Source organism: Lepidochelys olivacea (genome assembly GCF_965140295.1).
Source record: "Lepidochelys olivacea isolate rLepOli2 genome assembly, chromosome: 3".
NCBI classification, from domain to species: Eukaryota; Metazoa; Chordata; order Testudines; family Cheloniidae; genus Lepidochelys; species Lepidochelys olivacea.
The window spans coordinates 102,138,909-102,152,133 of record NC_140413.1 but is presented as its reverse complement, the minus strand read 5'-3'; the positions used below and the strand labels follow the sequence as shown (position 1 = coordinate 102,152,133).

At 41.8% G+C, this 13,225-nt stretch overlaps 1 protein-coding gene across 1 annotated transcript; it reads left to right on the top strand.

Moving 5' to 3' along the window:
* Window positions 1–1,559: 1,559 nt before the first annotated feature.
* Window positions 1,560–11,659, top strand: LOC311518768 (pantetheinase-like). The gene is made up of 7 exons (XM_084624804.1): window positions 1,560–1,810; window positions 1,884–2,014; window positions 4,622–4,814; window positions 5,649–5,940; window positions 8,336–8,709; window positions 10,797–10,967; window positions 11,296–11,659. Exons 1-7 carry the CDS (start codon window positions 1,598–1,600, stop codon window positions 11,404–11,406), a joined length of 1,485 nt encoding a protein of 494 aa, XP_084480930.1. The 5' UTR covers window positions 1,560–1,597; the 3' UTR covers window positions 11,407–11,659.
* The last annotated feature ends 1,566 nt before the right edge of the window (window positions 11,660–13,225 follow it).

Sequence of the window (13,225 nt, the reverse complement as noted above, 5' to 3'; positions counted from 1 at the left end):
GCTTCCAATTTACCAAAAACATGGAATATTAGTTGCTTCCTTTTTAAAGGACCATATCTGCAGCCAAAAACTGAATAGCTGACATCCTTGTCTAGACCTCTTGTTAGCAATAGTGCATCTAAATTAGTGCGGAACTTTTTAAATGTAAACACAGCAAAAGACACACTGTGCTCGGCACTGCTTTAAAACCACGCTCGACGCTGGTTTTGTAATATTCTTAATAAGTATGGAGAGCTTATATTTAACAACAAAAATGATTTTAAATTAAACATGGCATGACACAGCAATGAGAGCCTGCTGTAAACTTCCGCCAGCCACAGTCTGTTCTGTCCCCTGCAGTCCAGAACCCTTCCTTCCTATATTGGAGATGAGCAAGAACTGGCTATTTAATTCCATGGGAAACTTCACATTGCTAGAAGAAAATCATTTGGAATTGGAACAAGAAGTTGGAAATGAAAAATTTTGCACAGAACAGCTTTTTTTAAAAAAAAAAAAATAAATTCTAGGCAGGGAGTAAACCAGCCAGGGAGGTGGCCATCCAGACAACCCATTAAAGGGGGATTCTGGGAACTGAGCAGCCTGCTAGATGCCTGGCCAGCTGGCCGGCAGGCTGGCAAGAAACCAGGCTGGGCAAGCTAGTCAGTCAGTTTGCCTGACTGATTTTGTTGCTAGTTTCAATGGAATCAACACATTCCAGTGGGATTCTGTTGAAACAGCATTTTCCAAAGAAAAACTATGAGTCAGAAAATTTGTTGACCTGCTCTAGCCAAAATAGAGACTGAACTTTGGTCTCTGCAGTCACTCTGTGTGGGTTTAGTGCACCCGTTCTTATTGGCTACCCTAGTGTAAACAAAACTAAAGAGGCCAAACTGTCTTCATTTTGCTCACTGAGATTGGGATTACTCACATGAGCAAGGTGAGCTGGATTTGGTTCAAGATGTATTTAAGTTCCCCAGCTATGTTTAAAAGAGCAGCATAAATTGTTTAAATGTTGGCCTACTCTCGTCAATTTGGGCTCCTGACAGCTCTGTGTTCTTGGATCAGTTCTGAGAGACATTCTGTGGCCTTCCTTGTCACTTTACAAAACTGTGTGTTAATGTTTATTCTGAGGGCAGCTGGTACAAAAGACAAGACAACATACAATTCAAACTACTACCTGTGTGAATTGCACAAGTTTTGTCTAGAATTGGCCTTAATGGGAGTTGGACTGGACCCAAGCACCAACCTGGTACAAATTCTACTTTGCACAAGTCTACTGAAGTCAATGGAATTGCACATTATAGCAAAGCAGAATTTGGGCCTCTATTTCTAGACAGATGTCGTTTAGTGTGTCCCTTTGGCACAGTTATTCTCATGTCAGTGATTCAGTGAATATCACTCCCCTGTTTAACTGTGTAGAAGGTTTGTTGTTTTGTTTTGTTTTTTTTTTTTAACCTGTGGTAATCTTGTTACACAATGCTGTGTTTTCCCAGATAATTTCACAGAGAATTGTTGCCAAAGTAAACTAATAAGAAAGCTGGACTTTGCCACCTGTCTTCTTTTCTCCTTTACCCTTCAGAAACTTGCTCTGTTTTCCATTTACCACTGAGCATCAGCAATGATCATGTTCCAGCCTCATATATATGCTACGGTTTTTATACTCTCAATCCTTCAGGCCTTTGCCTTGGACAGCTACATTGCAGCAGTGTATGAGCACTCTGTTATATTGCCAGATGTCACTGGGAGTCCTGTTTCATCTGACGAGGCTTTGACGCTAATGAACAAAAATATGGATGTTTTGGAAGGGGCCATCAAAGCAGCAGCCCAACAGGTATTGTCTCTTAATTTTCTTGGTTATTTGTTTTGTTCTTGGTGGTAAGTGCTTAATTTAGCTGTTGTTTCAGGGTGCACATATCATTGTGACTCCTGAAGATGCCATTTATGGCTGGGTCTTCAAAAGAGACACCATTTTCCCCTATCTTGAAGACATTCCAGATCCACAAGTAAACTGGATTCCCTGCACTGACCCTGAAAGGTATCCCTTATGAAGTGTCTTCCAAATAGCTTTAAAATAATGTGTTAATGGTCTGAAGAGAAGTGGATTAATGATAAATGCAGAAGACCTGAGAGGTCTTTTGAATTTGACTCCAAGATTATTGTACACAACAGTTAAATAACCGAATGTCTGTCTAAAATGTTCTGCTTGTAGGAGAAGCAGATAACATGGGTTTTCAAAACTGGCATTGTTGGTGGAACAGAGGAGGCAAAGGGGTAACATGATAAGAAACAAGTGCAGATATGGAGCTTTCGGGGTGGGGGATAAGCTATGAAGAGCTTTAGAGGTATGTACAAAAGATGTGTACTTGTAGTGTAGAAGGGGGAACAAGTAGAGGAGGGGAAGTAACAGGGTCAAAATAACAGGAACAATAACTTCTCCATTGGAAAAGTAACACATACACTTTATCAGGTTGTCGAAGTCTACGTTACTGAAGTCAGAGTTAAAAGTTTGCATTATAGTTCAATTGCGAGGAATGGGGTGTGTGGGGGATGGGTTACTGAACATACTGGAGGTTTCTGAGACGTATGCATATAGGGGCAGAGTCTCTTTGGCTATGTCAGCACAGGAGCTGAGAGTATGCTTCCCAGCGCAGGTAGACAGACACATGCTAGCACTGCTTGAGCTAATGATCTAAAAGTGGCCGCAGTGGCTCACGCTAGCCACCCACATACATCACCAGGGCTTGGGTATGATTGTACCCCTGGGAGCTGACTGACGCCCCCAGTCAGTGTGTTGTATGTGTGGTGGGGGGTACAGTGTATTCAATACATCTTAACTGGAGCTTTCATTGCTTTTAAGGTTTTGCGTGGCTGAGTATTGGTCTTAACCATCCTTAAGTGGGTTTAACTAATTTTTTTGTTTGAAGGAGCAGACAGAATGTCTTTTGGTATGTAAGCCATGCCTCTAAATCGATTAGAATATTTGTGAAAGGATTAATTTTCATATTAGTTTACATAGGATCTCACTTAAATCCAGTTTGTAAAATATAGACTCCTTATCTAACCTTTGTGTATAATTTTACATGCATTTCTGTCCCCATTGCGTGAAAGACGAGGCTTTTAAAGATGAGGGTTATATGGGATTATACCATCCCCTAGGCTCTGATTACCGTGTTTGCAGGTACTGAACTCGCAAGTCTGTTGTCAGCGTGCTGAATGGGGAAGAAGCATGATATTTCAATCCTGCCTGTGTCTCAAGATTCATGAGGAATTCTCAGAGCATTTGCACAGGTCTGGGGCATTTGTGCTGAGGATCAACCTTCCATGCTGCTACTACAGCTCTCTCCTACTCGCCCTGCTGCCACACAGTAGCACATGAAGCTGTACCTAGAATTTTGGATGTGTAATTGAACATTTCTATGAATTTCTAAAGGGAAACCGTTGTGTGTGTGTGTGTGTAACAATTTGCTAGTCAATAGCACCACAGAAGTCTCTCTCCATTCTTTTTCTTTTAAAGGGGCGGATGAACCAATTTTAGTAGTTTGAAATGAATGTTTTGGACACACTTGAACTCAGCCCCATGAGCCATCATCTTGGCTATAGTTTTAATTGTTTTTTTTTAATAATGCATTATATTTATAGTGACAGGTAAAGGCTGCTGCTCATGTTTTGAAGATCAATGTAAAAACCAGACTATGATCACACATGTGAAGAGAGGTGCACTGTCTGGGGGAACCTGAAGAATAAGGAAAGCAGGCCCTGCTCCCTCCATCCCTTCCCATTAAACAAAAAGCAAGGCAAGGAGAGGGATTCAACATGCATTTCTTTATATGCTAAATATTTATACTGCTGTACGAAGTTGGGAGAAATTTTTTCAACAAGTAGATTTTTTTTGTTGAAAAATGCATTTTTTGGTACTCTAAAACTATTCACAAACTCGACAAATAGAGCTAAGAAAAACAACATTTTTTTTGATAAAGTCAAAATGTTTCATTCCTACTTTTCGTTTCAAAATAAATTAAAATTTGGCCAATTTAAAACATACACATACATGATGAAAACACCCCAAAATATCTGAATCAAAATATAAAACTAAAAATTCATTTTGAGTCAACACAAAATGAATCAAAAACATAAAATATTTGAAAACAGTTTTTAGTTTTTTCAATCTGATGACCAATTTAGGAAAAAATTGGTTATCTTTCAAATTGAACTGACAAATCCATACTACATTCAGCTCTACTGTAATAGCCCCCGTCCAGTTTCAGGCAATCGTGGTAGGTGCTGTACAAATACCTAGGGGGATTCACACCCTGTTCCACGCAGCTGACATTCTAAGGCCTCCATCCTGCTGTAGGATCATTGAGAGCAGACCCTTCCTTCCACCCATGCAGAAGTCCACTGAGGTCAAGGAGCTGTCCGTGAATTCTGATAGTCTGCCTGCACAGCTCCAATTGCAGGATTAAAAAATAAAAAGCCTCCTAATACTCAGCTGCTCCATAACAGCTGCTGCTCTAAACGCCAGTGTGCCATTCAAATATTAACTTTGAAGCCTATTTTCTCATTTTTTTTCAGCTTTGAATTTAGTTTGATCCTGGGTTATTTTTTTGTTTTATGCATTTTCCTTTTGCCAAAAATGAACTAGATTTGCTCCTGCGGCAGTGCAGGAAAGGCTCAGCTGCATGGCAAGAAATAACTCTATCTATGTGGTTGCCAATATTGGAGACAAGAAGCCATGTAATTCCAGTGATCCCAAGTGCCCCAGCGATGGTCACTATCAATACAATACTAATGTTGTCTTTGACTCAGAAGGGAAATTGGTGGCACGCTACCATAAGGTAAGAAATAACATTACATTGTTCTTTTCTGTCAGTCTGGGAGGGAAATCTCTCAAGGTGTCAACATTTTTAAACTGCACTGGGAGGATTAGTTGAAACGGGATGGGGGCAGGAGAGTGCTGCTAGGCTGGAAGGTGTTAATGGCTGTCATCAACCAGTTCTTTGATCTACACACAATTTCAAATGTGGTTAAAGCTGCTAGCTCTACTAACCATATATCTCCCTTTACCCCCTTCTGATTTTCCTGATTTTCACCAAAATCAATAGGGATCTGACCATTGATGCCTAGAACATCCCCTGAAATTTTGGAGTTGATCAGGTGTGGTGTTCAAAAGTTATCGCATAACAGACAGAGAAATATCATTAAGTAGAGTGTTAGATCAGGCTTCACTCAACTGGTTATTGGGACGGACTTGGAAATGTAGAGTATGTTTACACTGCAATAAAAGGCCTGCATCACCCCCGCATGGCTGGACCAAATCAGCTGACATGTACTTGGGCTGTGGGGAATTGCAGACATTCGGATTGAGCTCTGAGATCCACCGCCTTGCGGGGTTTCAGGCCCAGGCTCCAGCCCAAGCCCGAATGTCTATGCTGCCATTTTTATCCCATAGCCCAAACTCCGTGAGCCCAAGCCAGCTGACCCAGGCTCTGAGACTTGGTGCCATGGTTTTTTTATTGCAGTGTAGATATACCTTTACATGTTCAATATGAAGACGTTTAGATTTTTTTTCTTTTTAAATGCAGGTCACCTTTAACAGTTTTATAAAATGTTTCCAGGTTATTGCATTAGGTGCCTTTTAACGGTGTTCTTCCTATGGTTTGTTTTGTCAGTATAATCTCTTTATGTCAGAAACTCAGTTTGATTCCCCCAAGGAGCCAGAGATTGTCACTTTCAACACATCCTTTGGAAAGTTCGGCATTTTCACTTGCTTCGACATACTTTTTCATGACCCTGCTGTGACTCTGGTGAGCAAGTTACATGTGGATACTGTGCTGTTTCCCACTGCTTGGATGAATGTCCTACCACATTTGACTGCTATTGAATTCCACTCTGCCTGGGCTATGGGGATGCATGTCAATTTCCTTGCAGCTGATACACACAACACCAGCATGGCTATGACAGGTAATTTGCTGTTTGGGGTTAAGTGAATTATTTTTGTAATACTTTTTTCATGCCCATCTTGATTATCATACACATTGTAAGGAGAGTGATCGCTTTAGATAAGCTATTACCAACAGGAGAGTGGGTTTGTGGGGGTGGGGGGGGGAGAAAACCTGGATTTGTGCTGGAAATGGCCCACCTTGATTATCATACACATTGTAAGGAGAGTGATCACTTTAGATAAGCTATTACCAGCAGGAGAGTGGGGTGGGGGGAGAGAGAACCTTTTGTAGAGATGAACACCCATTTTTTCATGGTTTGTGTGTATAAAAACATCTTCTGTATTTTCCACAGTATGCATCCGATGAAGTGAGCTGTAGCTCACGAAAGCTTATGCTCAAATAAATTGGTTAGTCTCTAAGGTGCCACAAGTACTCCTTTTCTTTTTGTAATACTGGCTCTTTAGTCTCTGTCTCTTCTTTGAGATTATTTTATGCTGCACAATGTATTTCTTCTGAAGCCAAAAACCACCATGGTAGCCTCATTCCTAATTTCGATATTCCTGATGGCAAATGAGGACAGAGCAAAACTCACTGTGTTTTTGCTTTTTATGTTTTTTCCTCTCTCCTTCCTAGCTTCTCAGGAACTTCCTTTGTTCTTTTTATTGACTTGCTGTGCATGAACAAAATCTTGCAGCTTCTTTGCTTGGCTTCTCTGAGCCATTAAATCTGGCTTTTTGCTGATAAACAGTCCTCTTCAATCTCCCTTCTCAACACATATCACTAGGTTGCCTTCACCCTCAAATGCTCTCTAGTTCAGCTAGTTCACACAAAATTTTCAATAGCTAAAGAACAAAACCCATTCTAGATTACTATAAAATACAGTCATAACGCTGGGTAATAAATGAAAACCAGCATGCAAGATTCCATTTATACTAACCAAACGCAAGACTAGTTTGTAGCACCATTCAGCAATGTTCAGCCCCTTAGAACCAAGTTTTCAGGGCTGTCACGAGCACTGTTCTTCTCCCACTTATTTTAAAACAATGTGACCTTGTGTTTACTGAGAACTAAGTAAATGGAATATGATCTTTTAGCAAAGGACCACATTTGCATTTTGAAACCTATTAGATCTCATGCTTGCATGATTTTAGGGTAGGGTCACTGATCGTATTCACGTTGTCTGAAATACAAGGGATGTCTCCCAGTCTCGCCCTCATCTGTTATATGAGGGCTTATCAATCTAGCAGACAAAGGTAACAAGATCCAATGGGTGGAAATTGAAGCTTGACAAATTCAGGCTAGAAACGAGGACAATTTTTTAACCGTGACGGTGATTAACCATTGGAAAAATTTACCAAGGATTCTGATGGATTCTCCGTCACTGGAAATCTTTAAATCAAGATTGGATGATTTCAAGAAGATATGCTCTTCTTCATCCCCAGCAGATAGACTTGAAGCAGGAATTCAAGAATGGAAGTCCTAAGGCATATGTTTTGAAGGACCTCAGACTAGATGGTGATAATAGTGCCTTCTGGTCTTAAATTCTATGAATGAATGAATATGGGATGGCTGTCATAGGATTCATCCCATGCATAGAAACTCTTACACAGTGCTGACTGGAGTGTCATGCTGAGAACATCTGATATTTTGTCCCCCATGGTCCATTATGATTGGCAGAGATGAAGAGATTCAGGAAAGTATATAGGTGTGGCATGGAATCCAATACTCTAATAAATGGTCCAGTTTCTCTCCCTGATTTGCCTTTATCTGGTCAGCCAGATTCCCCTAATATGGAGTTCTCAAGTGGGGTAAATCCAGCATAGCCAGCCCTGGGGTAGGGCTGTAGGGTGAGTGCATTGGGCTCTGGCTGTTCTCAGCTGGTGGATGACCCTTTTAGGTCTGTTGTCAGCTAGCATACGTCACAGCAGCCCTCAAGCTGCTCTGTTCTGCAGTGGGGCCAAGCTGAGCAGAGACTCAGGGAGCCATAATTGGATTCCTGACAGCACTGCATGCTACCATGCCCCAGCCCCCTTCTGTGGTGCTGAGGAGATCTCAGCCACAGTGGAGAATCTGGCCCATTGTCTCAATAAGAACACCATGTACCCTAGGATGACCAAATGTCCCAATTTTATAGGGACAGTCCTGATATTCAGGGCTTTTCTTATATGGGCACCTATTCCCTCCCACCACCCCAATTTTTCGCACTTGCTATCTGGTCACCCTAATGTACCCTGTCCCTTCTCCAGGAATTTTAAGAAAAGACTTGAGTTCTTAAAGGTTTGATTTGGGAGGTTAATTTTTGGTAATGTTCTAGACATCATAATAGAATAGAACAGCATTGGGTAAAATGAAAAGGACAATATCATTCAAATGGCTGATTCTTTTGGACTGAAAATTTTGCCTGTCGCTCACAGGGAGTGGTATCTATGCACCTGATGGACCCAGGGCATTTCATTACAATATGGATACAGAGAATGGTCACCTCCTGGTTGCGGAACTGAGTTCACACCCTCATCTTTCTCCCACCTACCCTGCTGCTGTTAACTGGAGCGCATATGCCACAAGTGTCAAACGTTTCTCACCAGATGACTGGGATTTCTGTGGAGTCATTTTCTATGATAAGTTCACCTTCACTGAACTAACTAAGCCTGAAGGAAATCGTACAGTTTGCCAGAAAGACCTTTGCTGTCATTTGAGCTACAGGATGGCGGAGAAGCGAGAAGATGAAGTTTATGTGCTGGGTGCTTTTGATGGCCTTCATGTTGTTGAAGGAGAATACTATCTGCAGGTAAAGCTTATTTTTGGGGACATATACATCATATATATGTTGATGAGGCTTCTTTGCGTAGGAGATGCTTTTGGATCCTGGGAGAAAAAAGGGACAATGATGTATTCTCATGTTCCCCTGCGTGGCCCTTTGGTTGCTAGTGATGAGTTGATGCTGTAATTTCTAATGAGTCTGCTTGCCCTTCATGCCAAAAATAGCAAGTCTTGAAATGACCCTGGGTACAAACTCAGAGTTCATGTGAAATGAGGGAATTGATCTTATATTATAATAAATTATTCCACGATAGAATAGATCTTTATATTCTCCACCCCTTTTTCTCTCCCGTCTTTATTTCACCATTTGCATTGTCCACTGTGCTGTCTTAGAGACAACTTCAGGATGCTAAATAGCGGAAAGATGTATTTGAGATGCTGTTAGTGACTTTGAAAATTGGAATGAAACAATCTTTTTCTGTCTCCTTCATCAGAGTTGATCTTTATCTGATGATTATTTTTAAAATCTCAGTTGATTGCATCCAACTGTACAAGATATTTTACTCAGCTGAATTCATAAAGATTGAGTTTTTTCTTATTTGCCATGTCATGTCAATGAAGCATATATAAAGTATCAAAGTTTTATTGGAAATATCCAATGTTTTGTTCTGTTAACCAACCATTTGGGAAAGACCATGATTTACCATTAAGTGCTATCTTGCTGTAAATATTAATTTGTTTAGTCACATTACATAATATGGACTGTCCTTTGTTTTTTGAGCAAATCTATTATATTGGCTAATTACTGACAGGTCCTTTTTAAATTTACTTTCTTCTACCTGTCACCAACCACTTTCCTTACCAGCTGTCACAGATTATAATCCCATTATGTGTCTTGATATTTTAGCCACTCTATATCTCCTTTGATACATTTTCAAAAAGTCATTTTGATGGAATCAAAGTTCTTGTTTGGTCCAGTTGATAAAATTATTTTAGTTCTTGCCGAATGTCCAGTGCTGTGGACCAAGTCTTTTACTTCTCCATAAAACAGGCTACAGCAGTTTATACTGCCTCATGTTATCCAACCTGGAGGGATTGTCTCTGGGAATAAAAGGCTAAGTCAGTCTCTGTACCCATTCCAACCTTGGAATCTCTGCTGAGATGGCCAGCAACAGGGTGTCAATTATGGTGCTGGCTTTATTATGTAGACACCTATCCACCAAGAATTGGATGGAGACATCCAAATTAATATCTGATAGACCACCAGCTAGGCCACTAAGTGATTTTGGTGCTAACAATGTGTATAAGATTGCCTGAGCTCTCCATCAAAGAACTTGTCTCAGTTTTATTGGTTAAAAGTCAACTTTTTGATGGAGGAGTGGGAAGAACAAGTGGAAATGGTAGAGGTGGCTCTTAAGGAGAGCATAAAAAAGGGTCCAGGGCAAAGGTGCTGACTTTGTTTTCCCTGGGGGTGCTCCACTCTCACTCTGCCCTAAGGTCCTGCCCTCACTCTGCCTCTTCCTGCCCCCATTTCGCCCCCCTCTCCTGAGGATATGCCCTTGCTCTGCCCCCTCCCCATAGGCCCTGCCCTTACTCCATCTGTTCCCACCCCTGCTCTGCCCCCTCCCCGGACCTTTCCCCGCCCACTGCTCTCCACCCTCCCCCAAACCCCTCTGTCAGCCACCAAACAGCTGTGGCTGGTGGGTACTCCAGCCCCGGAGTACCCATGGACTCAGTGCCTAAGGTCTAGAAAAGTGGAACAGTCTAGGGTGAAATAGGACAAAAGAAGGGGGACAAAGTGTCAAGCAGGAGCAGAGGTATCCAGTGGGTAGGTGGATCTGGAAAGGCTACAAGGCCAAAACCAGCTGATAGAGAGAAACCACTGCCTTTGTGTGCACTAGGTGAGGGAGGGGAGAGCAGTGTGGAGAGACATGCTCGGGAGACAAGCTGCAGAGCTGGAAACCCTTCGATCAAAAAAGTTTGTTCCTGATGCAGTAACTTAGTGGTTCGTTGGCATAAGAATTGAGCTGAATTGGTACCATCGGGTCTTGAAGAAAACACAGTCAAATTTTACTATTAGCTCCTAAATGCACGTTCCTTTTCTCTTCCTCATAGATATGCACACTACTGAAGTGTGAAAGCACAGACTTGAAAACATGTGGGCTGCCAGTGGCTACTGCTCACACCAGGTTTGAAGCATTCTCTCTCAGTGGCACATTTGGCACTAGTTACGTCTTCCCAGAAGTCTTGCTTAGTGGGGTTCAGCTGGCGTCCGGCGAATTTCAGGTAGGAGGATGTATTTGAGCTGCTTCAAACTAGCTTCCCAGGGGGCTCATAGGGGAAAGTAACAAAATATTGCAACAAAGTCAAAACAAACCTAAGACAAACTTGTTAATAATGGGGGGGGGGGGGAACATGTATTTGGTGCCCTTTCAGTTCAGCAATTGGCCTCAGAAAGCAATTTGGCTTTGTATGTTATGGTTCAAGACTTTCCGTAATTAAACTGTTTCCTCAAAATATTTAACATTTACCTTATAAATGCATGTCACTTGTGCACCATGTCATATTGCTGCTTTGTTAAGGATGTCATTTTATTGTCCTCTTCTTCATCTAGGTATTAAGTGATGGACGTTTGATCAGTCAGAGTGGTACATCTAAACCAGTTTTAACAGTGACGCTTTTTGGGAGGTGGTATGAGAAGGACCCACCACAACCACACATCTGATGAAATGAGCTGTAGCTCACGAAAGCTTATGCTCAAATAAATTGGTTATTCTCTAAGGTGCCACAAGTACTCCTTTTCTCTTTACACCAGATACTGTTATTTCAGAATAACAATGTCCCATAATGCATCATCTACTTAAACAATAACCACTGTGTTCCTTGTTTCCTTTTATAATCGTCCTTTGTTTAGTAAATATACAGCAGCCTATTTCATTACTGTTACATATTGAGAAATAAATCAATTGTGACCACTATTTTATGACTACTTATTCTTTTATCACTGTTGAATAGCAGTTGCCTTTGTCTCACTGACTTCTGGAATTTGTTTTTTCTAGCGTGCAAAAAACTGAGCGTTATGAAATAAATTGGTTAGTCTCTAAGGTGCCACAAGTATTCCTTTTCTTTTTGCTGATGTTAAACTGTATATCAAAATACTATTGCATATTTTATAATTTTAGATAACTATGGGATTAATAAATAAAATAACTAAAGGGCTGATCCTGCATAATAAATGCCAGATAGAAAGGCACACAAATGCAAGGAATAAAACCTACCCAGCATGCTGCCCAAGGATATGTGGCCTATTCACATCCCGTGTTTCCTATTATGAGTCCAACACTCACTAAGCTTACCACAGCTCCTTCCTTTCACACAGTTTCTCCACGACCCTTCTGTGTGCCATAACCTCATGCTCTTTGGCACACTGGACTATTGCACTATATTTAAGGTCCTTTGTTTTCAGTTTTAACTAGTTTTTTATGAAAAAACCACAGGGTTTTAAAAAAAGCCATTATTTGGTTTTTTTTACCAATTTTCATGCTAATTTTGGAAGTGCCAGAACTCCCTGGAGCCAGCTACCTGCTGCAGAAGGAGAGATGGGTGGGGGTCAGTGTGGCAATGCTGACTCACCCCCTGGGAACATAAGGGCAGAAGATTTTAAAAATTGTAAGCCTGGGTATTAGAAGCCCTTTCTCCAGGCAACAAGTAAGGCAGCACCCGCCCTCCCTTCCCTTGAGGTGGCAAATATCAGGTTAGGTTAGCACCTGCTGTAGGCATTGCGCTAACTGCACCTTTTCAGCGGGCCTGGGAAGGAATTTTCCCCTCACCACCATATTGGCTTAGGTGAAGTGGGGGTTTCAGGGAGGACCTATTATGGTGAGGAGGAACGGGAGCTAGGCAATAGATCGCAACTCATTTTGTAAGTGTAGGGCGGATGTCTGCTGAGAAGGATCTGGGGGTTATAGTGGATCACAAACTGAATATCGGTTAACAATGTGATGCAGTTGCAAAAAAGGAGTATCATTCTGGTGAGTATTAACATGATTCTGGTATGTAAGTGTTAGCCGACGGCCAAGGATGTTTGGTGAGGTGCCAGCTATGCCCATTTATACCATCCGTGACTTTAACCGCTAGGACGCACTGTCCCTTCGCGGCGGGCAGCCCGGGCTAGGCTGACGGATGCCCCAAGGTCCTAACCACCCGTGACTTTAACTGCTAGAGCTCAGAGCTCCTTCGCAGTGGGCAGTCAATACTGACTGACAGGTGCCCCAATGGCAGCACTAAGAGCCTCTCCACACCCGTGACTTTAACTGCTAGAGCTCAGAGCTCCTTCGCAGCGGGCAGCCAGGATTGACTGACAGGTGCCCCAAGAGTTTGCCCCGTGGAGGCGGCACAACTCAACGCTAGGCTCTTAGTACTCTCACCTAATGGCCAGGCTTTAGAGCCAAAACGGCTGAGGTTCTTTAATTGTGTTGGCTGCTTTACAGTAAACCAGAGAAAACAAGTCAGGCTTATGCATAAATGGTTACCAAAATTTATTA

Coding starts and splice junctions, on each gene's coding strand:
- LOC311518768 (XM_084624804.1), top strand. CDS start 1,598: ATGATCATGTTCCAGCCTCATATATATGCTACGGTTTTTATACTCTCA. Junction 4,815..5,648: donor TGGTGGCACGCTACCATAAG/GTAAGAAATAAC, acceptor TTGTTTTGTCAG/TATAATCTCTTTATGTCAGA. Junction 5,941..8,335: donor CACCAGCATGGCTATGACAG/GTAATTTGCTGT, acceptor TGTCGCTCACAG/GGAGTGGTATCTATGCACCT.